The 23,425-nt window shown below is 37.2% G+C and overlaps 1 protein-coding gene across 1 annotated transcript in view; it reads right to left on the reverse strand.

Moving 5' to 3' along the window:
* REEP3 (receptor accessory protein 3) overlaps nucleotides 1–23,425 on the reverse strand; it is a 118,772-nt gene that overhangs the window by 50,326 nt on the left and 45,021 nt on the right. Inside the window, exon 2 of the mRNA XM_053582224.1 lies at nucleotides 6,629–6,701. Coding sequence (XP_053438199.1) covers nucleotides 6,629–6,701 — 73 coding nt within the window. The remainder of the gene's footprint in view (nucleotides 1–6,628; nucleotides 6,702–23,425) is intronic.

A 23,425-nucleotide genomic window follows, 5' to 3' on the forward strand; every position in this document is an offset into this window, starting at 1 on the left:
ATCCAATATGACTGGTGTAATTTGTAATAAGAAGAGAAGACACACACGGGAAACAGAGGCACGGGGACACAAAGGAAGAACGCTGTGTGATGTGGAGGTAGACGCAAGTACTGGCAACCATCTGAAGCTAGGAACCAGCAAGGAAGGAGTCTCCTCAACAGATTTCAGAGGGAGCATAGACTTGTTGACATCTTGATTATGGACATCTAGCCTCCAGAACTTCTGAGACAATAAATTCCTATTGTTTTAAGCCACAGTTTGTGGTGTATCTTTATGGAAGCCCTAAGAACATAATGGTCTAGTCCAAAGGTGTCCATCTTTTTTCTCTGCTGCACTTTGGAAGACTAAGACTTTTCTTGGGCCACACATTAAATACACAAACACCAAAGAAAGCTAATTACCAAAATAAAAAAAGTCCATGGATAATTTTCCTGTTATCAGACACCACAGATAAGCAAAAAAAGTCCTCGCCAAATCAGCACATGGCCCATGTGGACCAAAGTTGGACGTCCCTGGTCCAGAGCACCCTGCAGCGAAGATCACATTCCATAAGCCCATTCATGGACACAGAGCTCCAACCAGCTTTTGACGTAACACTTAAATATGAGCAGAGACTCAAGAATCATCCAATATTTGAGGAAGTTACTCATGAAAAACTGAGGCTGAAACAAATAAAAAACAGAATTCAAAGGAAAAGTCTATATAGAAAGCCAGGCACGTGGCTCACACCTGTAATCCTAGCACTCTGGGAGGCCGAGGTGGGTGGATTGCTTGAGCTCACGAGTTCAAGACCAGTCTGAACAAAAGCAGGACCCCATCTCTACTAAAAAATAGGAAAACTGGAGGCAAGAGAATCGCTTGAACCTGAGTTGGAGGCTGCTGTGAGCTATGATGCCATGGCACTCTACCCAGGGTGACAGCTTGAGATTCTGTCTCAAAAAAAAAAAAAAAAAGAAGACTATACAGAAAGAACATGTCCAAAAAACTACAGGTATATTCTCATAAAAAAGAGAAGAATTTTTTTTTTCAGATTACTATAAGGGTACAAATAATTAGATTACAATGTTTACATTTATTAGGTAAAATCTCTGCTGTAGTTGTGTGCTGCACCCAGAAGAAGAAATTTGAAACATAAAATAAGAATGCGATGCTATAGACAAAGGAATGTTCACATAGTAAAAAGATTTCTTAGAATAGGAGCAGAAATTAAAAGAGCACCTGAAGGATTAGAAGATAAAATGAGAAACTCTATGAGAAAGTAGAGCAAAAACTCAAAGAGATGAGAATGAGAAGGAAAAAGACATGAAAATTAAAGAACCAGACCAAGTGCCTTATAACTGAATTAAAGGACATCCAGACAAAACAAACAGTGAAAACAGAGTGGAGAATATCCTTAAAGAAATAATTTTAACCAAATTTTCCAGACGTTAGGGACAAAAGATTCGCAGATTAAAAAAGAGTACTGAGGGTTTAGCAAAACTCAATGTAAGTGACTCATGCCAAAGCACATCATCTTGAATTTTTTTTTTTTTTTTTGGCCGGGGCTGGGTTTGAACCCACCATCTCCAGTATATGGGGCCGGCGCCCTACCCCTTTGAGCCAGAGGCGCCACCTGATCATCATGAAATTTTAAAACAACAGGGGGTTAGAAAATATCACACAACTTCCTGAATGGGGGTGGGGAGGAGAAACAGGTGAGAATAAGAATGGATTCAGGCTTCTCAACAGTAACACTGGAAAATTAAAGACGCTGGAGAAAAACCTTTAAAATTCTGGAAGAAAATGATTTTCAGCATAGTATCTCAAAAAATTTACCTCTCAGTATGGCCATCTCAAGAAGGATGGATTTCATCAAAATGAGGCAGTAAAATATGAAAGAGGAAGATAGGTAATTAAGACATCAGAGAATCCAAAACGAGAGGAGCCAGTCCAGGACTCTAACATACACAAATGAACTGAAAAGAAAAGTACACAGCAGTGGCAGAGGTGGGGTATGAATACGGAACAAGACCAGAGAATACCAAACAAATCAAAACAACAACAACAAAACAATGGATAAAAACCAGGGAAGGGATCAGTCATGATAAGACAGTGGGGAGATCAGCTGCAGATAGTTTACATAATGAAAGGGATTCTGTAACAGGCGCTGTTCAGTGTCAGGTACTGATTCAAAGGCTTTATGTTCATGAACTCATATAGTCCTCATGACCATCTGAGGAGTTCAGTACTACTTACCACTAAGAAAACTGAGGCACAGAAAGGTCAAATAACTTACCCAAAGGTACAGTTAGTAAGGGGCAGGGCTGGAATAATATAAGCAACCTGGTTCCAGATGCTCTTTACCTTCTACGTTCTATTGCTTCTTTCTAACTTAGTCTAAGTAATATAAATATTGAATCACGAGCTGATCCAAATTGCACTGTGATGATACTGTGCAGCTGTGGAGGGGGGTAATGTGCATGGGTATAGTGGCACGGGGTAACTGCTAATCACCTTTAGCAGTTGAAAGGAAGAGTTGAAGGAAGTCAACTCTTGATGTCCACCTGAACAATTAATAAATAGCAAAGTAAGCGTGTTATTTAGAATATGGAAATCAATGCTAGAACATTGAGATGAAGGAGCTGGAAGCAGTTGCCTCTAAAGCAGCGGTTCTCAACCTGTGGGTCGTGACCCCTTTGGGGGTCGAAAGACCCTTTCACAGGGGTCGCCTAAATACATCCTGCATATCAGATATTTACATTATGATTCATAACAGTAGCAAAATTATAGTTATGAATTAGCAATGAAAATAATTTAATGGTTGGGAGTCACCACAACATGAGGAATTGTATTAAAGGGTCATGGCATTAGGAAGGTTGAGAACCACTGCTCTAAAGAGTTAAGACGTAGGGATGGAAAGGTGGGGAACTATTGTTTTTCATAATAAACCTTGCAGAACTCATTGACTTTTAAAATTATAATCAAGTACAGCTTTGATAAAAGTAAAAACTAAATTAAAAGTACATCATAATGGAGAATAAACTAATAAGCCTGTGGCCTAACAAAACTAATTTTCAGTAAAAACCTCATCTGTATCCGTAGGCTAATCTTTAAACTTTCTAAATTATTAAAACCTTTCAATCAGATGAATATTTTTAATCCAAAACATCAAAACATACTTAGAGAACAATTCTTGAGAATAAAGAAAAGTTCTTTAGTATGTTTTTTCTCCTATTTCTACCCTAAAGCTAGCAGACCACTTCAGATTTTACTAATCAATAAGCTCTGGAGAACTGGCATGTGGTATATTTGTTCATTTTCGTATCACCTAGATACTCAGAAAAAAATTAGGTCACTTTGAAAAACAAAGTCAACCGAGGACCATTTCTAGGCCTTTTAAAGAGTAATCTGTCAGAGTTTTCCCTGTTCTTTGTTCCTGAGCACAGTAAATCTTTAGAACCAAATGTGATTTTGATTTTGAAGTGCTGTTAACCAATCTTTTCATTGCAGCTTTCTCCAACATTCTTTGAACAAGAACACTGGTTTCCTAGAAAAGCTGCAGCAATTACACTTGACTTGGAAGTAAACACTCTATTTTCAAGTCAGGAGATGGAATGAGTCTGAAAAAATTTGCAAAACCATACTAATTCTTCAGTAAGTTTACATTTCAATTACTGTAATACTGAAGTCTTTAAGTAGGCCATATCAGCCACACTATACAGGAAATTATATCCTAGGAAAGCTCTGTTTTTAAATAGGCAAAGGAAGAAAGGAAGGTTGCCAAAATACACAGTACTTTCCATTTGTTTTGATTTGAACACAGCATCTGTTTTATCAGGTGCAATCTACCATTTGCAGGCTTAAGGGGAATGGTAGTAGTTAGGGTGGGAAGAAGTAAATTAACCGAAAATGTTTGCTTTCTGAGAATAGTTTTGAAGTAGATAGCAGTGGAATTTAGGTCATAACCAAATACAGAAAGAAACTGGGCTTTATGATGTGTTAAGACTAGAATGTATACTCTCTAACCCAGAAGAATCAAAGCTGGCAAGCTAGATGAATCCAATTAAGAAATGCACATGCTCTTAAGCACAATTTAATATCTGATGTATGTATATTACCCTTTTTATTATTTATCATTTTATTTATTCAAAAAATATTGAGTATCTCTTATTTACTATGCACTCTTCTAGGTATGGGAATATACCAACCAACAAAACAACAAAACCCTTCCCTGTGGGGCTTATTCTGGTAGGGGAAACAAACATATATACAAATAGAAAACATAATAGTATAAAATGTCATTAAAAATATGTAACAGGGTAATTTAAGAAGGTTAATTTTACTAAGATAGTACCATATATAAAACAAAGCAAATTTATATAAGATTACCATACAGGAAATATTTATGAGGCCAGAGTTCTGACAAAGCTGTTGAGTCAAAGTTTAAATTGGATGAGACTCAGCCTCTTTTGACAGGTGGGTGCAAGAAAATAATATTCAAAATTTTGTCAGAGTAAATTAGATCAGAAATACTTAAAGGACTGCCAAGATTGTTTAGAATTTTCAAAAACTTCTAGTTTCATTTTTAACCTCTTAGTTCACAGTTGATTTGGATGCTTATGGGTCCTATCCTACTTCTGGTTAAGCTGCCTCATTGCCCTTCCTGGTCCCTGAAGGCCTACCTTTGAATTAAACAGATGCACATGCACTGGCTGGCTGTGAAAGCTGTTTCAACTTTTTTATGAAGCTAGGATCTTTACCTAAGTTTTTAAAGGTAGCATGGTAGAAGAGAAAGAATAAAATACTAGAAACAGAAGATTTTCCATCTGGTACTAATCCTGCCTTTATAATCCACATATTTTGAGTAGGTTAAGTCACTTCTCTGAGACTGTAACATTGAAATATTTCCATGCATACTCTGCAGGGTTGCAGGAAAGAGAAATAAGGTTGTAGATGAAATTGTTTGCTCATCAGCTGGGGGCAGTTATCCTGAATTAATCAGGTGAGCTTGATGTAATTACAATGGTCTTTATAAGAGGAAGAGGGAGGCAGAAAAGGCAGAGAAGCAGAGAGACGGCAGCACGAAAAGGTCTTAGCCTCGTATTACTAGCTTTGAAGCTAGACGAAGAGCCACAAACCAAGGAATGTGGACAGCCTGTAGAAGCTAGAAAAGGCAAACAGATTTCCCCTTACAGCCTTCAGAAAAATCACTTTAGATTTTTGACTTCCAGGACTGTAATATAAGAGAATAAACTTCTGTCATTTTAAGCCACTAAGAGCATGATAATTTGTTACAGGAGCAACCGGAAACAACAGGCAGAAGTATTTTGACATTGGTAGGAAGCTATATAAATGTATGTATTACTATGCCAAGATGACATCTTCACTTAGTCTCTCTAGGAGCCTTGATGGCAGACAACTTAGTTACTGGGAGATTTTCAGAGTTGTATTTCCCCATCAAAGGCAGATGCCTGCCCCTCCTGTTTCTGCGCCTGAACATTTTGCTTTTGTTCTTGTTTTATTTGTGAAGCAGAGTTGATTATCAGGTAATTATCAAACCATCTCCAGCCACCTGCCTCTCACCTTCCCTAGTTTCTCTTCAATTACTTATCACTTTATTCTTCTCAAAGGCATAGTTAGAAATACTGTTTTCAGAGTCACAGTATTACAGATACAGACAGTGGACTATATACAGATAATTCCAACTTGGTTAATGTGCTATCCTCTAAAAACTATGCAAAGCAATATGCTAAGTATATATATCTACACACATATATGTACATATTTCAACACATATCAAATTTTAGTTTTCCAAACTTGAGTTTGAATGTTAATGGATTCTCTTCCACAGGTTAAACTATCTTTAATTTATGAAGCAGAATCAATCCCAAATTTAGAAAAGAACCTAGTAATAAAAATCTGAGTAGCAATAAAGGTAATAAAACAGACAAATTCACGTTTTTAAGTCTTTAATAATTAACATTGACCAAGTTAAAATTACATAGTGTTTATGAATGGTCTAATCTTATAATGGTTCTTAAGCCAAACCCTAAGTATCTTTTTTACTCTCTTAGCATTCATTTACACATAATAGAGCTATTTCTTGTTATAGTTTATTTAGTTTTTGAGACAAGGTCTCTTTGTTGCTCAGGCACAAATAGAGTATGATTTAAGGATTTTAATTGTCAGCGGTGATGAAGTCTTTCCATATTTAAATCAATTAGAAAGTGATGAAATACCCATGAAAGAAGAAAAAGGCTTTGAGACCAGAGGCACATATTTTCATGTTCAATGTACCTATAAATTGATAAGGCAAAAAAACCTCACAACTCCTTCCCCCACAAAAAGTCAAACAAGAAGTTCTCCAACTCCTCATGATATTTGAACTTAAGGACTAAATTAAGAGCTATCTGATTACTCATCTTAGAACCATTAATTAAATGCCACTTGACAGTAAACTATTTTTGAAACTACACTTTGGGGCTTTCTTCAAAATTAGTTTAAATAGAGTAATTTCACTACTTCACACTGATATCACATTTTATCCCAAAACATTACTCAAGCAGTTTAAAAAAAACAAATGACAGTTTTTCTAGCCTTACCTATAAATTATACATTAAACTAGAATAACTCATAAAACTATACTTACATATTCCTTCACGTTTTTTGTTTTCACAGCTTTATATGAATAATAAGCAGGATAAAGCATTCCAAACACCAGCCTAAAAGGAAAAGATATAAGAAAAAGATATAATCAAACACAACAACGCTATTAACAGCTCATGCAAATTTAACCTAATACTATGTAGAAAGTAACTACTTAGAAAACACATAACTGGGGCCAGGCGTGATGGCTCATGCCTGTAATCCTCACACTCTGAGAGGCTAGGCTTGAGCTCATGAGTTCGAGACCAGCCTGAGCCAGATCAAGACCCTGTCTCTAAAAGATAGCTGGGCGTTGTGGTGGGTGCCTGTAAGTCCCAGCTACTCGGGAGCCTGAGGCAAAAGGATCACTTAAGCATAGAAGTTTGAGGTTGCTGTGAGCTATGACACACTGGGTGACAAAGTGAGACTCTGTCTCAAAAAACAAAACAAAACAGGGCAGCACCTGTGGCTCACTAGGTTGGGCACTGGCCCCATATACAGAGGGTAACAGGTTCGAACGCGGCCCCGGCCAGCTACCACAGCAGTGGCAACTGCAACAAAAATAGCCGGGCATTGTGGCGGGCGCCTGTAGTCCCAGCTACTTGGGAGGCTGAGGCAAGAGAATCGCCTAAGCCCAAGAGCTGGAGGTTGCTGTGAGCTGTGATGTCACAGCACTCTACTGAGGGCAACAAGGTGAGACTCAGTTCCCCACCGCAAACAAACAAAACAAAAACACAAAAGAAAACATATAACTGTAAATTTGTGTAAATACAAATTTATGCATAAATTAAATCCACTCAGAGAAACAAAGTAAAAATACTTTTTTGAACAAAAGATGATTTTAATATTTTAGACAGCAGTTTCGTAGAAATAAAGATTTTTTTTGAAAGAGCTGACTTTTAAAAGATTTTCTCATTACAACAAATATTCTGTGGTTCCTTAAATACTTGGAAAATGTAGGAAATCACTAGAAATAAAATAAAAATAGCCCCAATCCTACCAGATAACCACAGGCAATATTAAATGTACTATTGTACACAAATTCCATTTTTTGCCTATGGGTAGTATGCTAAAACATAAACACACACACACAATTTGTGGCAACAAAAACTTGGTCTTTTACTAGTTTGAGAAGCATTGGGTTCTAATTACACATATAATAATTATTACACATATAATATTATTCTGTGAGCCACAAAATAACAGTTGATGTATTAATTAATTGTAAGACACACTAAAATAACTCTTTAAGTAGTTACAACTTTCAATCACTAACAGGAGTTAATTTAATGCTATTAATTAATGTACAAACATATAGACACAGTTGATGTTTTCACATGACATATAATGGCATATTTTTGTCTTCAGATGTTACTCCATGGTATTATTCTTAATGTATGCATCATATTGCACATCGAAATGCCCACTTTTTATTTAAACAGTTCCATACTTACAATCTTTTAGTTAACTTCTGAGTTTTTGCTATTACACATAACAGTGCAAAAACTGATTATCAACATGGATAATCATTTCCTGGTTGTGATGTTGCAACTTCAAAGGGTATACACATTTTTACCTACTACAAAAACGTCTCCAGAAAGGCTGTTCCATTCTACATTCCTATACAGTTGCCAATTACAGATATCATCTTTTTTTTTTTTGAGACAGAGTCTCACTCAGTTGCCCTGGATAGAGGCCCTGGCATTGCAGCTCATAGCAACCTCAAACTCTTGGGCTCAAGTGATCCTCTTGCCTCAGTCTCCCAGGTAGCTGGGCCTATTGGCGCCTGCCACAACATCTGGCTATATTTTTAGAGATGGGGTTTAGATGAGCAAGCTACTGAAGTGTTGTTCATTCTAGGTCCTTCTTTGGGTATTTTAATCAATATTTTTTTAAGTTACTGTTACCTTCAGCTTTTGTTTATAATCTGTGCTGAGATGCATGCATATTGTGTTACTTTGCTAGGGCTACTACCATAACAAAATGTCATAGATTTGGTGGTTTACACAAGAGACCTGGACTTGGGAAACCAAGGCAAGGGGATCTCTTGAGCCCAAGAGTTGGAGGTTGCTGTGAGCTATGATGATGCCATGGCACTCTACCCAGGGGACATAGTGAGAATGTCTAAAAAAAAAAGGAAGTGTCAAAGTGTCTGGTCACTGATGGTAACCATTTAAGTACCTCCTGTAATTACAAAAGTCAAAGACTTGTATTCATCTTTTGTTATGGTATATATTGAGTATTACAACTTTAATACAGTTTTTTTCTTAAAATGTGTGTACATATTTTTTGCACCCTCTGCAGTTATTTATTTATTTTTTGGTGGCGATGGCAGTAAACTCCAGTTGACTTCTTCTTTTTTTAGCTATCCATCATGAATTACCTGGTAACTTGTTTATAGAGGTTTGGGGTATATGTCACTAAATCAAAAAAGCAATACCAAGTCTTCCACTGGGAATTTTATTCTTACCAAATAAAGGCCACATCATTAAGAATCTCTGCCTATTTAACAGTACTACCCTGTTAATGCAATTTCATCAGAAGTGCCAAACCCTGGACTATGGATATGACATTTTTAGATGTGCCACAGTCCTGGGATTTTCAATTCAATTTAGCACCCCACTGCTGTTCCTGGCAAAGGGGCTTTCCAGTTTAGAGAATTTTTTTTTTGTAGAGACAGAGTCTCACTGTACCGCCCTCGGGTAGAGGGCCAGGACGTCACATGGCTCACAACAACCTCTAACTCTTGGGCTCACGCCATTCTCTTGCCTCAGCCTTCCAAGCAGCTGGGACTACAGGCGCCCACCACAACGCCCGGCTATTTTTTTGTTGCAGTTTGGCGGGGGCTGGGTTTAGAGAATTTTAAGAAAGCAACTAACTAGGGTGTAAATAAGAACGTAATTCCCAGGTCTGCTGTGTGTTCATTCTCACTGCTGGCACTAGGTTAGCGATAGTTAGCCATCGTATTTATACTGTACATATTCAAGTTAATAATTTCAATTCAAGCTTGGCACCTGTAGCTCAATGAATAGGGCGCTGGCCACATACACCGAAGGTGGCAGATTCGAGTCGGCCTGGGTCTGTTAAACAACAATGACAACTGCAACCAAAAATAGCTAGGCATTATGGCAGGCACCTGTAGTCCCAGCTACTTGGGAGGCTGAGGCAAGAGAATCACTTAAGCCCAAGAGTTTGAAGTTGCTATGAGTTGTGATGCCATGGCACTCTACCAAGGACAACAAACACAGTGAGACTCTGTCTCAAAAAAAAAAAAAAAAAAAAAGTAAGAAGAATAATTTCAATTTATTTGCATTTTCCTTTAGAACTTGGACACAAAGCCTTTACATTTATATATATATATGTCTATATATATATTTTTTGAAACAAAGTCTTATCTTCCATATTCCTATATAGTCTAGTATCACCAGATTTAAATGCAGCATGAGATTCTCCATCTTTCTGACTGCATAGGCCTTTGACTGCTCCTTCTCCTGGAAAGGCATCACCCATCCCATATGTAACCCCGTTTTGCTGGCTCTTCCTTGGTGAGAGTACAGGCATCCATCCTCTTATTTTATTTTCAAACTCATACCAAAAAATACATTTGGGTTCAGGTCACCTCAGTGGACTTCTTAGTTTCTCAACACATTCTTCTCTGTCTCACTGTCCAATCAATCTTATTAATATACTTGCGGCACTCCCTTGCTTAAAGCTTTCCAACAGCTGGCCTCCTTACACCCTGGCCGACCGGCTCCTGTGGGGGCGCATCAGAAGATGATATGAAAAGAACTGCCTCACATAAACCATCTGTTCCAACATGGTTTCCTCATTACACCTCTTGTATCTCTACTTTAATTATGGAGTGTGTGTTTCTTGCCTGCCTCCCTTCTTCTTCTTTCTTCCCCTCTTCCCATCCTTTTCTTCTTTCCTTCCTTGTTTTCCTCTTTAATGTAATCCTGTATTTTTCTTCCAGATTCAACTTTCCTCCATAAACTTCTAAGTAACTTTTATTTTTAATCTTAGAAGAATTTGTTAGGACCAGTCACTTTGCATTTAGTTTGCTCTATTTTTGATTGGCATCTTTTTAATGTATATAACCGGCTTCAAAGGAGATAATTTTCTCCCATATCATAAGGATTTGCTACTAGTTGTTTCTATACATACAGGTACTTTGCCTTTACTTTTTTTTTTTTTTTAAGAGTCTCACTTTGTTGCCCTAGATAGAGTGCCATGGCATCACAGCTTACAGCAACCTCAAATTCCTGGGCTCAAGTGATTCTCTTGCCTCAGTCTCCCAAGCAGCTGGGACTACAAGCGCCCGCCTCACTGCCCAGTTATTTTTAGAGATGGGGTCTTGCTCTGGCTTAGGCTGGTCTCGAACTCATGAGCTCAGGCAATCCACCTGACTCAGCCTCCCAGAATACTGGGATTACAGGCATGAACCACCACACCCAGCCTCTCTGCCTTTACTTTTTTAACCTTTGTGTTGAATAAATTTAAATGAATAAAGAGAATACCCAGAACACTTCTCTCCTGTAAGAGGAGAAAATAATAATGTATTTCACTAGAACATGAGAAAGGATAAATGTCTTAAGCAATTGTGAGACAATTTTTAAGAATTGCCACTATTAAAATTATAATTTATTGCTACTCTACTGTGAATATTATTGAGTTATTTATTATTAGCATCTGTAATATTTTCTAGGTTGTTTTTTTTACCACTGGGGTCTACTGTAGATGTTTGCAACCTGGGAGGTTGGGCACAAAGCCAAAGTATGAGCACAATGTATAAAATCAAATAAAGTATGCTTTAGAAGGCCACCTACAAGATAAATGTAGGGCTCATAAAGGAAATATTTGTTTTATTCACCCGTAAATTTGAATATTATTGCAGTTATAGAAGCAGAAAGAAATAGTTACTCATTTCTTCTTTGTTTTATTTCTGTCTAAAAAGGGAGAACTGCCAAAATACTCAAGATGCCCTTCACCCTCACTAAGGTAAGGTTGCCTTCTGAAATGTGTGAATACTGGCTATGTTGAAAAATCTATGCTATTTAAAAAATGGGGGGAAAAAACTCAACAAAAAACAAACCATTTATGAGAGTGCATTATGAGGAGGTGGTCCTTGCATCATTTTTCATATATGGAAAATACTTCAAATAGCTATTTTCTAGACAGATATTAAAATACAACACATCCATTACCAAATTGTTTTAGAAAACTGTGGCATGTTTAAACGCGAGCAGTCTCCAAAGCAACTGGCAAGAATGGTCTAAATACTAGAAATCCAAGTATCAAAGCAAAAAGTTACCATCATTTCATACAAAAAACTGATTTAAACTTTTCTAGGCCGGCACAGTGGCTCACTCCTGTAATCCTAGCACTCTGGGAGGACAAGGCAGGTGAGCTCATGGGTTCGAGACCAGCCTGAGCCAGAGCAAGACCCCATCTCTAAAAAATACCCAGGCATTGTGCCAGGCACCTGTAGTTCCAGCTGCTTGGGAGGCTGAGGCAAGAGGATTGCTTAAGCCCAAGAATTTGAGGTTGCTGTGAGCTGTGACACCATGGTACTCTACCAAGGGCGACACAGTGAGACTCTGTTTAAAAAAAAAAAAAATCATTTAATAATTACATGGGATAGTACTGCTTCATACAGACGAAAATAATTCAAATCCTTTCCTTTTTGTCTACTATTTCAGCTAATGCTATCGTGATCTTTCTATGATTACTATCGTAAAAACAGCAATTACAATAGTACTTCCATAGGGAGATGACCACCTCCCTACATTGACTACCTTCCTTAAGTTGATCTAATTTTCACAGACTAGACATGCACCATGTGTGCATCAGTACAGTAAGTCTCACTCCTTATGTTCATCACTTCGTATGGTGACCATTGTGCTATAATCCCTTGGGTAGTCAACTTACAGGGGTTCTACTGTATTGACACTTCATAAAAGTGAAGCACTTTATGACTATTACTTTTCACACACCTAGAGTTAGATGCTATTTTAAAATTTATTATGCAGATGCAAAAATTGAGGCTTAAAGAAGAAACTGACCAATGTTATACAATTTGGGGGTTTGTTGGCTGGATTTAAAGTCAGGTCCCTCTCACTCCAGAATCTACACTTAACATTTCTGCTCATTTCCTAATGACATTTTTCAAGAAGTGGAATAACTAGGTATAAAGGTCTGAAATTTTTAAGGTTTTGATATACATATTGCCAAACTGGTCTTTACAAGGGCAAGCCAATTTATATTCTTACTAGGAATGTATGAGAATGCCCTTTTAAAGACTATTCTTTTTAAATAGTATAAGAAGGTGAATAAAGTAGAAGAGTTAGTAGGTATTAGGTACTTTTTTCAAAAGATGAACTGTGTTTCTAACATAATAAGACATGGATTAGAACAATCAGGCAGTGTATAAATCATTCCTAAAAAGATCCCCAGATATTATAATTACTCGTGTTAACATTTAATTTCTAAACTAGTTAAAATCTCCCTTAAAAATTTCCAAAAATTTTACGTTTACAAATTCCTTCTTTAATATTATAAAAGAGTTTAAAATTGTAGATTGTTAGGAATAAATATAACAAATAATTCATTGCTACTCATCTATAATATGACCATACTCAGACAGGAATTACTTGGCGAATTCTCCTTATTTTGCTGCTTTCAGAATCATGCTCACAAACAAAATCATTGTAATTATGATTCTTTATTAAAGGACAAAAAAAATCTCAATGAGACTAGAGATTAACTAAACTTGTATAGCTATATTACATACAAAATAAATTATAGGATCACATATCAGAATGATGGAAGGCGGATGTATTAGGATCCCTAGGATGAATTAGTCACAATTAACATAAATATATCTCATATACTCTCTGAAGAGCAACACAAAATACAATACTCCAGGCACTTGTCAAATAATATAAATTCCATTTCTAATTTAGTTACACAAGAGATGCTGCCTAAAACCATCCTGGAGTAAGGATGGCAAACACACAGACGTAACCACTACTCCCCATTTCTATGAGCAAGACAGAGACTGCTCATCATTCACTATATTTGTTGCTGACTCTGGGTCTCAGACACCTAACAAAGGATAGGAGCCAATAGACTTTTTATTATTATTATTTTTTTTATTGTTGGGGATTCATTGAGGGTACAATAAGCCAGGTTACACTGATTGCAAAGGAGCCAATAGACTTATCTGTCATCTTTGCCATTCTTATTTTTTGAGACAGAGTCTCACTATGTCACCCTCAGTAGAGTGCCTGTGACTATAAGCATCTGCTACAATGCCCAGCTATTTTTTGGTTGCAGTTGTCACTGTTGTTTGGCAGGCCCAGGCTGGATTTGAACCTCCCAGCTCTGGTGTATGCGGCTGGCACCCTCGCCACTCAGTTATAGGCACTGAGCCCACTGAGCCCATCTTTGTCATTCTTGTTCTAAATCTTTACTCTTCTGGGTGATATCATCCTAACTTTGGATCAAGATTGATCACCAGGTTATGTTCCCAAACTATTTTACCTATCTCCTTTGGGGAAAAAGTCATACTACATTCTTGATTTTTTTTTTTTTTTTTTTGTGTGAAGTATATAATAAGAAACCACTACACGAAACCTCTAAGTAGTAGAGAAATATGGCACTATTATAGTAGTATCTCCATAAATGAAATTTCATGGGACATTAACTTTGGAATTCAGTACAATGCAATGTTTAGCCTACTTTGAAAAAATGATGCCCACTCTTCTATCTGAAAACAAGTATATTATTCTTTTTCTTTTTAATTCACAGATTGCCAGGAAACTGAGTCAAATTTGTTGTTCAACTCTATCAATTATGGTAGTCCTCAGGACTGGCTTATTTATCTTTGTATAATCAGATTTTAATTTTGCTGATTTTTTTCTAGTCTCAAGTATTTCTTTAAAATTTAACAGATTTTTAAATTTAAACTAGATTTTTTCTAGTCTCAAGTTTTTCTTTAAAATTTAACATATCTTGGCTCGGCACCTGTAGCTCAAGCGGCTAAGGCACCAGCCACATACAGCAGAGCTGGTGGGTTCGAATCCAGCCCGGCCCTGCCAAACAACAATAACAACTACAACCAAAAAATAGCTGGGCATTGTGGTGGGCGCCTGTAGACCCAGCTACTTGGGAGGCTGAGGCTAGAGAATTGCTTAAGCCAAGGAGTTAGAGGTTTGGATCAAGATTGGATCCAAGCTGTGACGCCACAGCACTGTACCCAGGGCAACAGCTTGAAGTTCTGTCTCAAAAAAAAAAAAAAAAAAAAATTAAATCAGTAAGTAAATAAAATTTAACCTATCCAGTTGATTAAAAAAAATTCTCAAATTATTTGAAAAAAGATAATGTAACAGACATAGTTAAAATGTAGTCAGTGCAATTAAAGCACAAAATTCAGTTTAATGTGTCACACAACCAAGAAAGAAAACTTTCAGTTTAGGTAGCTGTGACTAAGAAACGCCAGTGGTTTCCCATCTTAGCCACACATCAAAATCACCTGGCAAGCTTTTTTAATACCAGTGTTGTTTTTCATAATTTTAACATAGGTAATTAATTTAAACAATAGAACAAGGTAGAAAATGTAAAGTGAAAATCTCCTATTGAAACAATGATTTTTCCCAAAGAGTAAGGATACAGTTTGTTGGATATCCTTACCAGTAAATAATTTATAGATATAAAATATGCCAAAAACAAAAAAATGTAAAAACTCAAAACTTACCATTTCCTAATTTTACTACTAATTATTTTGCTACATTTTACTAAGGCCTTGAAGTTCTGTAATATGTGTATGGTACAAATACTACATATGCTGTTCCATCGCTTACCAGCTCCACATTTAGTGAGGTCACATTAGTAGGCTGAAATAGGCTATTGTAAGGACTATTACATCATGGAAATTAGCAAATTATATGAATCAGTCCCCTTTACCCCAGTTGTTAGACTTTACCAGCATATCACTGCCTCCATGTGTTTTATAAAGCCAAGGAAAACTATAGTATGTTTCTATCAGGAGGACAACAGAACACTACGCATAGGAAATACACAGAAATTCTAGTGCAATCAGAAAGGCGGCCCATCTTGACAACCAAATTTAACAATGACTTCATGCAAGATTACGAAAGAGAAAGAGGGCAACATTATTTATAGTTCACTCCAATTCTGTTTGAATATTAGTTTTCTAACATTAATGCAGACCTAATTTTAAAAAATAACAATCAGCATCTTAATAAGGAATCCTACAAATAATCTTTTTTATAACAATGGTTTCCTGATTTTTCTCCCCCAGAGGAAATCTTTCTTAGGAAACTCATAAATAAAAGATAAATGGAATTAATAAGTGCCTGAGACAATTTTAGTTCCCAGATCTATGTAAGGAACTACTGGGAAGGAGAATCTTCGGCAGGAGGGCCCAAGAATCTGAATTTCTAAGTTCTGCATTTTCAACAAACTAAGCTGTAACAATATTATGCTTACTTTAGCTCTGGATTAAAACAGATTATGATAAAGCAAAATGTATTTAGTACGGTAAACTGGTTTCAGTCTAACTGGATTTTTAAAGGCAACCTGAAAGTGATTACACTAGTAGGTTATACTGACTTTTTGCCAAACTCTATTCTTTACTTGAATGCTAAAACAAAAGAGATCATGAAAAAGAAAAAGTTTTAAACAGAGTAAACTAAAATGACAACAATTTAATACATCTTTGAAAATAATCAACTTATGCCTGCTTAAGGCCAAAGGATTAAAAGCATTACAATGTCTAATGCTGACCAACTTATCTCTGTATATTTCCCATGTGATAAACTTCCTACATGACTCATTTTGACACTGTTTAAGCAGGTAGCAAAAGTTCATGCATGATCACTGGTAAAATAATATGTTATTTTTTTCTTATACAAATATTAAGAAAAGATTTGTTGTTAAAAATCCCTGTTAGCAGACAGTTCCCATTTAGTAAAAGAAGGCTAAGTGGCTGTAACCTTAAAGAAAAATAGGAAAATTATAAACAGGAAGAAAAGGTCAAATGCATTTAAAAAACCTAAATCCTGAATTCTAAACATAGTAACTAAGTGTACGAGTTTAAAACCACCAAGGAGAGAAAAAGACAGTGAGAATTCCTTTGAAAGACTTCATAGACGTTTTCATAATAGTCACCAAGAGCTATGTATGGAGCTTGGAATTTTCATGTTGTCAGAGCTAACCTTCTAATTTTACTCCAGAGCTTCTAATTTCTACTCCAAAAGGAAAGCTAAAGATAAAACTATGGGTAAAAATCAAACCATAGCAATTCAGATTTAACTTCTTCATCCCTTTTACTCTTTCTCCTTAGCAATGCCCTACTCAAGCCTACCACAAGGGCCTACTATGTGGTATACCTCAACCACAGAAAAATATTTAAAGAAATGCTGAACTTGGTACAAAGTACACTGTAGAATCAAGGGCTACAAACCTTTGAAACACTCAAGTAACTCAGCACCCTATGTGTAGAGTTCTAGAGAATGGCTCATAGAGTTAAAAAAAACAACGATGGTCCCTATAATCTACAGCATTCCACAGTTTACCAGCTGCCACATTTGCATTCTGATTGTCACTACAAACGAGAAATTCATAGGTGGGGTAGGTGTTACTGTTCTATTTCTATAGATGATAAAAGTAAGGCTCAGTGGGATTAAGGATTTTATGAATTATACTCAGCAATAGAACTTTGAATTTCAAGACTTGCACTCTTTCCTTTATACCAGAAAAATCCCCCCCCCAAAACAAAACTTCTACTTTGTACATAATACAAGGTAAAGCTTACAGCAGATCTCCAATATTAAGTTGAATGAGGATAACATTCAGAAGTTAACCTAGTAATTGTAATTGTGAGCTACCTGCAACTGTCATATAAAAAAGATATCTGGAGAAAATAAAAAAAATAAAAATAAAAAAGATATCTGAGGCCCATTTTTTATTATCTACATAAAGGAATATCTGTATCTTTAATCAACATTCATTACACTCTCCCATTCTTATTGAACTGTTTAAGTAGCTATATTCCAAGGAGTTGAGAATATGGTATGGGGCAGTGCCTCTGGCTCAGTGAGTAGGGCACTGCCCCCATATACCAAGGGCGGTGGGTTCAAACCCAGCCCAGGCAAAACTGCAACAAAAAAAAATTCAGGCATTGTATCAGGCACCTGTGGTCCCAGCTACTCAGGAAGCTGAGGCAAGAGAATCGCCTAAGCCCAAGAGCTGGAGGTTGCTGTGAGCTGTGACACCGTAGCACTCTACCGAGGGTAACAAAGTGAGACTGTCTCTAAAAAAAAAAAAAAGAATTAAGAATTACTGGTATCATCTGACCAACTCTTGACTCCCGAGTTTAACTCAGAGGAACTATTTACGTTTTTTAGCATCTTTTTTTTTTTTTTTTTTTTGTAGAGACAGAGTCTCACTTTATGGCCCTCGGCAGAGTGCCGTGGCCTCACTCAGCTCACAGCAACCTCCAACTCCTGGGCTTAAGCGATTCTCTTGCCTCAGCCTCCCGAGTAGCTGGTTTTTTAGCATCTTAAGCATAGGCTTTGTAAAACCTGAACTTACCATTAGCCCTATTGACTTAAAGATAATTTGAGAGTTCAATTGTAATCTAAGGTTTGTTTGTTTGTTTTTAATCTTCTGGTGAAGAAAAATCACATGCAAGCCAATTTTGATATTTCCTCTCCTAAAATATGTCCCCATACACAAACTAAAGGTGGGATTGAGTAAGGAAAGCCAGAAACATGGGTTGACCCTATTCTGTGAAATTCATTCAGAACCACATGACCATGAAATGAACTTCCCAGAACTGAACTCTTACCTAAAATTTCTGCCAAGTCCTTCCATAGAACATTCATGCCTACTGTGCAATCTAAGATACAGTCACCTACAGTCACTTCACAAATGAGCACCACAACCCTTTAGTAGGTGAATTTAAAAATTTGTTTCCAAACAATCTTTTAATTCTACTAAATTTAAAAAAAAAAAGGTATTCCTGATGGCATACTATGTGCCAAGTCACTTTTTTCTATCCTTAGGGATACATCAATGAACTCAAATTGCTTTTATTAAAACTGAATTTGTGATGATTTGGGAACTGAAACAGTCTATTTTCTTTTCTCTTAAACCACTTCCCTCATTGCATTCATTCAGATCATTCTAGTTCTTCCAGTATCTCCACTCAGTAATTTCTTCCCATGCCACACCCTGCAGCTGGAACAATCTCTCTATGTTAAGAGTTCTCCCTCCTTTCATAGGCACCCTGCATGTTACAGTCTTTAAATAATGAGGCTGAAAAGGAAGTTTGGTCTCCTTATTTTGGAGAGCAAACAACAGGAATTGTTACAACTAGAGCATAAAAGTTAAGCACTGTAAAAGCATTTTAAAAATATTCCCCATATTCTCTTGAGATGGTCAAAACTGACAAAGCAGTCTATTTTCCTAGTAACAGAAAATCAAAAAAGTGGGAACTTTTGGGTGGCACCTGTGGCTCAGTGAGTAGGGCACCGGCCCCATATACCAAGGGTGGTGGGTTCAAACCCAGCCCCGGCCAAATTGCAACAAAAAATAGCCGGGCATTGTGGCGGGCACCTGTAGTCCCAGCTGCTGGGGAGGCTGAGGCAAGAGAATCACCTAAGCCCAGGAGTTGGAGGTTGCTGTGCGCCATGTGACATCATGGCACTCTACTGAGGGCGGTAAAGTGAGACACTGTCTCTATAAAAAAAAAAAAAAAGTGGGAACTTTATTTCTATATTGGACAACTAAACAGCAAAAGAAACAAACACGTGCCATAAGAACTACACCGTGACCTAATTTAATTCTGACATCAGTAATTACAGCACAAAAGCTACATGTTGATTGGCTGGCTGGCACTACAGAGCCCCCTGTCTTTTAGGAAGAATCATTCATTTCATGAAAGGCAGGATTTGCATGATTGGACGTGAGAAAGGGTAGTCTCAACTGATCTTGACTTTGCTATATGTTTTCTGCTCTTATATATAAAGTGATTAAGTGAAAGTAGTACAGCTATCAATTAAAAGAAGTGGCATTAAAATCCATCATCTTGAGAGAACTGTTCTGTGTTAGATTAAAAAGAGATGACAATGAAGTACAGTGTGACTTGGTTGGATTCTGCATTAAAAACAACAATGCAGCTACATAAGGCATTCCTGGGGCGACTCAGGCATTTTGGACATGAACTGTACTTTTGGAGTTAATGTTATATTTCTAAGATTATGTTTGTCTTGTGGCTATATTATATCTTTCTCTCTATGTATAGCTCTCTCTCTATAGAGGTTGAATGTCTTGTTTAGAAGATATAATAACTGGGACTGACATGTCACAAAGTCTGTAACTTTTTTAAAATAAAATTTTTATAGTTTTACAGAAAAATTATGAAGGTAGTACAGATAGGTCCCATATGTACCATACCATTTCCCCTATTATTGTCACAATTAATGAACTAATAATAATAGACCATTATTAATTAAAGTTCATATATTATTCAGATTTGCTTGGTATTCACACAAAGTCTCATTTCTTTTCTAGGATCTTATCCATTGACCACATTTCATTTAATCATCATGTCTTCCAGGTTCCTCAGAAATGTTGTCAAGTCTGTCTGATTATTGACAGCCTGAATAGGTTTGAGGAGTGCTAGTTACGTATTTTTTAATATGTGTCTGGGGTGGCGCCTGTGGCTCAAGGAGTAGGGCGCCGGTCCCATATGCCAGAGGTGGCAGGTTCAAACCTAGCCCCGGCCAAAAACCAAAAAAAAAAAAAAAAAAGAAAATATTGGGCGGCACCTGTCGCTTAGTTGGTAGGGCGCCGGCCCCATATACCGAGGGTGGCGGGTTTAAACCTGGCCCTGGCCAAACTGCAACCAAAAAATAGCTGGGCATTGTGGCAGACGCCTGTAGTCCCAGCTACTCGGGAGGCTGAGGCAAGAGAATCGCGTAAGCCCAGGAGTTGGAGGTTGCTGTGAGCTGTGTGAGGCCACGGCACTCTACCGAGGGCCATAAAGTGAGACTCGGTCTCTACAAAAAAAAAAAAAAAAAAAATATATATATATATATGTGTGTGTGTCTGAATTAGGGTTTATCTGATTGTCTTTCTTATAGTTAGACAACAGGACAAAGGTTTTGGGGAGGATTATCACAAAGATGATTTACCAATTTCATCACACATGAAGCGCACATAATTATCAACATAATTTATCACTGTTGATGTTAACCTGGATGACCTGGCTAAAGTAGGATATGTCAGGTGAAGTGATTAATATCCCTTCTCAGCTTTCCATTCCATATTTTTTGACAGGAAGTCACTATACCTAATATATGAAGAGTTATGCTCTAGAAGGCAGAGTACCAACATAAATTATTTGAATTTTTTTTTTGCATTATTTACCTGTTCTCTTCTACTCATTTATTTATTTGATCATTTATTTATTTATTTGAGACAGAGCCTTACTTTGTTGCCCCATGCTAGAGTGCCATGGCATCATGGCTCACATTAACCTCAAATTCCTGGGTTCAACCAATCCTCTTGCCTCAGCCTTCCAAGCCTTCCTTCCTCAGCTGGTACTACAGGTGCCTGCCACGATGCCTGGCTAGTTTTTTCTATTTTAGTAGTTTCTTTTTTTATTCAGACTGTCCAGTCATTTATTTGTATCAGTTTGAACTCATGAATATTTATTTTATACTTTGCATTATAATCTATTACTACTTTATTTTGCTGCTCAAATCGTTCCAGACTTGATCATTGGGATATTTTTCATTTGGCTCCTTTGTCCCTTTGTCATACCTCCATTATTGTTTTTATTCTGATCTGGGCATTTCTTAACTTTCTGGCACTGTAAGATGTTCCAGGCTCATCTTCCATATTTCCTGTCCCACTCCTAGACTCATCCATTTTTCCAAGGAGCACTTGTTCCTTTTATTGGGAAAAGATATTTGAAACCAAGATCTAGACATGAACTGTTCTTGTTCTGGAGTAGTAGTCCTTTTTGTCTATTTTATAGTTGACTAATATTTTTGTAGGCTACCATGGTTTCTTTCCGGGTTTTTGTTGTTTTGAGACAGTGTCTTGCTATATTAGCCAAGATAGTCTTGAACTCTTGGGTTCACAGATGGGAACTACCGTGCTAATTTTTAATTAATTATTATTTTTTTTTTTTGTAGAGACAGAGTTTCACTTTATGGCCCTCGGTAGAGTGCCAGGGCATCACACAGCTCACAGCAACCTCCAACTCCTGGGCTTAAGTGATTCTCTTGCCTCATGAGGCCTCCTGAGCAGCTGGGACTATAGGTGCCTGCCACAACACCCGGCTATTTTTTTTGTTGTTGCAGTTCAGCCGGGGCCGGGTTTGAACCCGCCACCCTCGGTATATGGGGCCGGCGCCATAGGAGCCACAGGTGCCGCCCAATTAATTTTTTTTTTTAAGATATGGGGTCTCACCATGTTGTCCAGAATGGTAATTGTAACCCTTTGATTTTATTTACGAAGTTTACTGAAATGTACATATGTATATTTGTGAAATTTTATATTAAATAACTGTTTGCATTTCTATTAATCCTTTCCTACACCGAGAGCAAGTAAATGCCTATATTTCTCTATATTTTTAGTTCATTTATAGCATATTTATTCATTTTCTTTTGATGAAAAGGTCAGTAGATACCTGGTGACTTCCATATCCCTTAGGGTTGTCCAACCTGCTACCATGACCTTTTCTTTTTTGCTCATCAACTTTTGTTAGTGTTTTGTGTATTTAAAGTGTGACCCAAGGCAACCCTTATTCTTCCAGTTTGTGGCAAGAAGAAAAAAGGTTGGACATCCCTGCTTACATCCTTATCCTTCTTTAACCCTGATTGTGGCTTATGTCACCAAGTCTTCTTCTGTAGGGGATTTTATCCTCACATCAAGAAGCCACAACATTAACATCTACCTTCCCTAACAGTACTACCCTGTGAATACTGCTTCACCAGAAGTGGCAGCTGCTAGACTCTGAGTATGGGATTTTCAGCTGTGCCACAGAGCCTAGGGCTTCTTGATTTAACTTACCACCCACCAGCTTAGTGGCCTCTAAGAAAACAACTAACCTTAAAAACTGAGGTGTAAACTAGAACATGATTCCCAGGCCTGCTGTGGTGTTCATCCTCATGGTTGGCATTAGGTATAATTCCATAGTTAGCTATCATCATTATATTTTTACATGTCAATAATTTTAATTCATTTGTATTTCCTTTTAGAACTTAGGCAGTCTTATCTTCCATATTCCCATACAATTTAGTACCACCAGATTTAAAATCAACATGACATTCTTCATTTCTCTCATTGGATGAGTCTTTGATGCCTCCTTTCCCTGGAAGGCAGCATTCATTCAAGGTGTAACTCAGTCCTGCTGGCTCTTCCTTAATCAAAGTACATGCATCCATCCTCCCCTTCTATTTTTAAACACATGGCCAATAGAACATTTGGGCTCATGCCACCTTACTGGGCTTACTGAATAGTTTCCCAACACATTCCTCTTTGTCCACTGCCAGATCAATCTTTCTAATATACCTGCAACACTCCCTTGCTTAAAGCTTTCTAATGCCTCTTCTCACCCTTGCCAACCAGCTTCTGTGGGGGCGCATCAGAAAATGATATGAAAAGCACTGCCTTATATAAACCATCTGTTCCAACATGGTTTCCTCATTATGCCTTTTATACTTCTATTTCCATCTTGGGATATGCTTCTTGTCTGGAATGC

Source organism: Nycticebus coucang, chromosome 3 (assembly GCF_027406575.1).
Source record: "Nycticebus coucang isolate mNycCou1 chromosome 3, mNycCou1.pri, whole genome shotgun sequence".
NCBI classification, from domain to species: domain Eukaryota; kingdom Metazoa; phylum Chordata; class Mammalia; order Primates; family Lorisidae; genus Nycticebus; species Nycticebus coucang.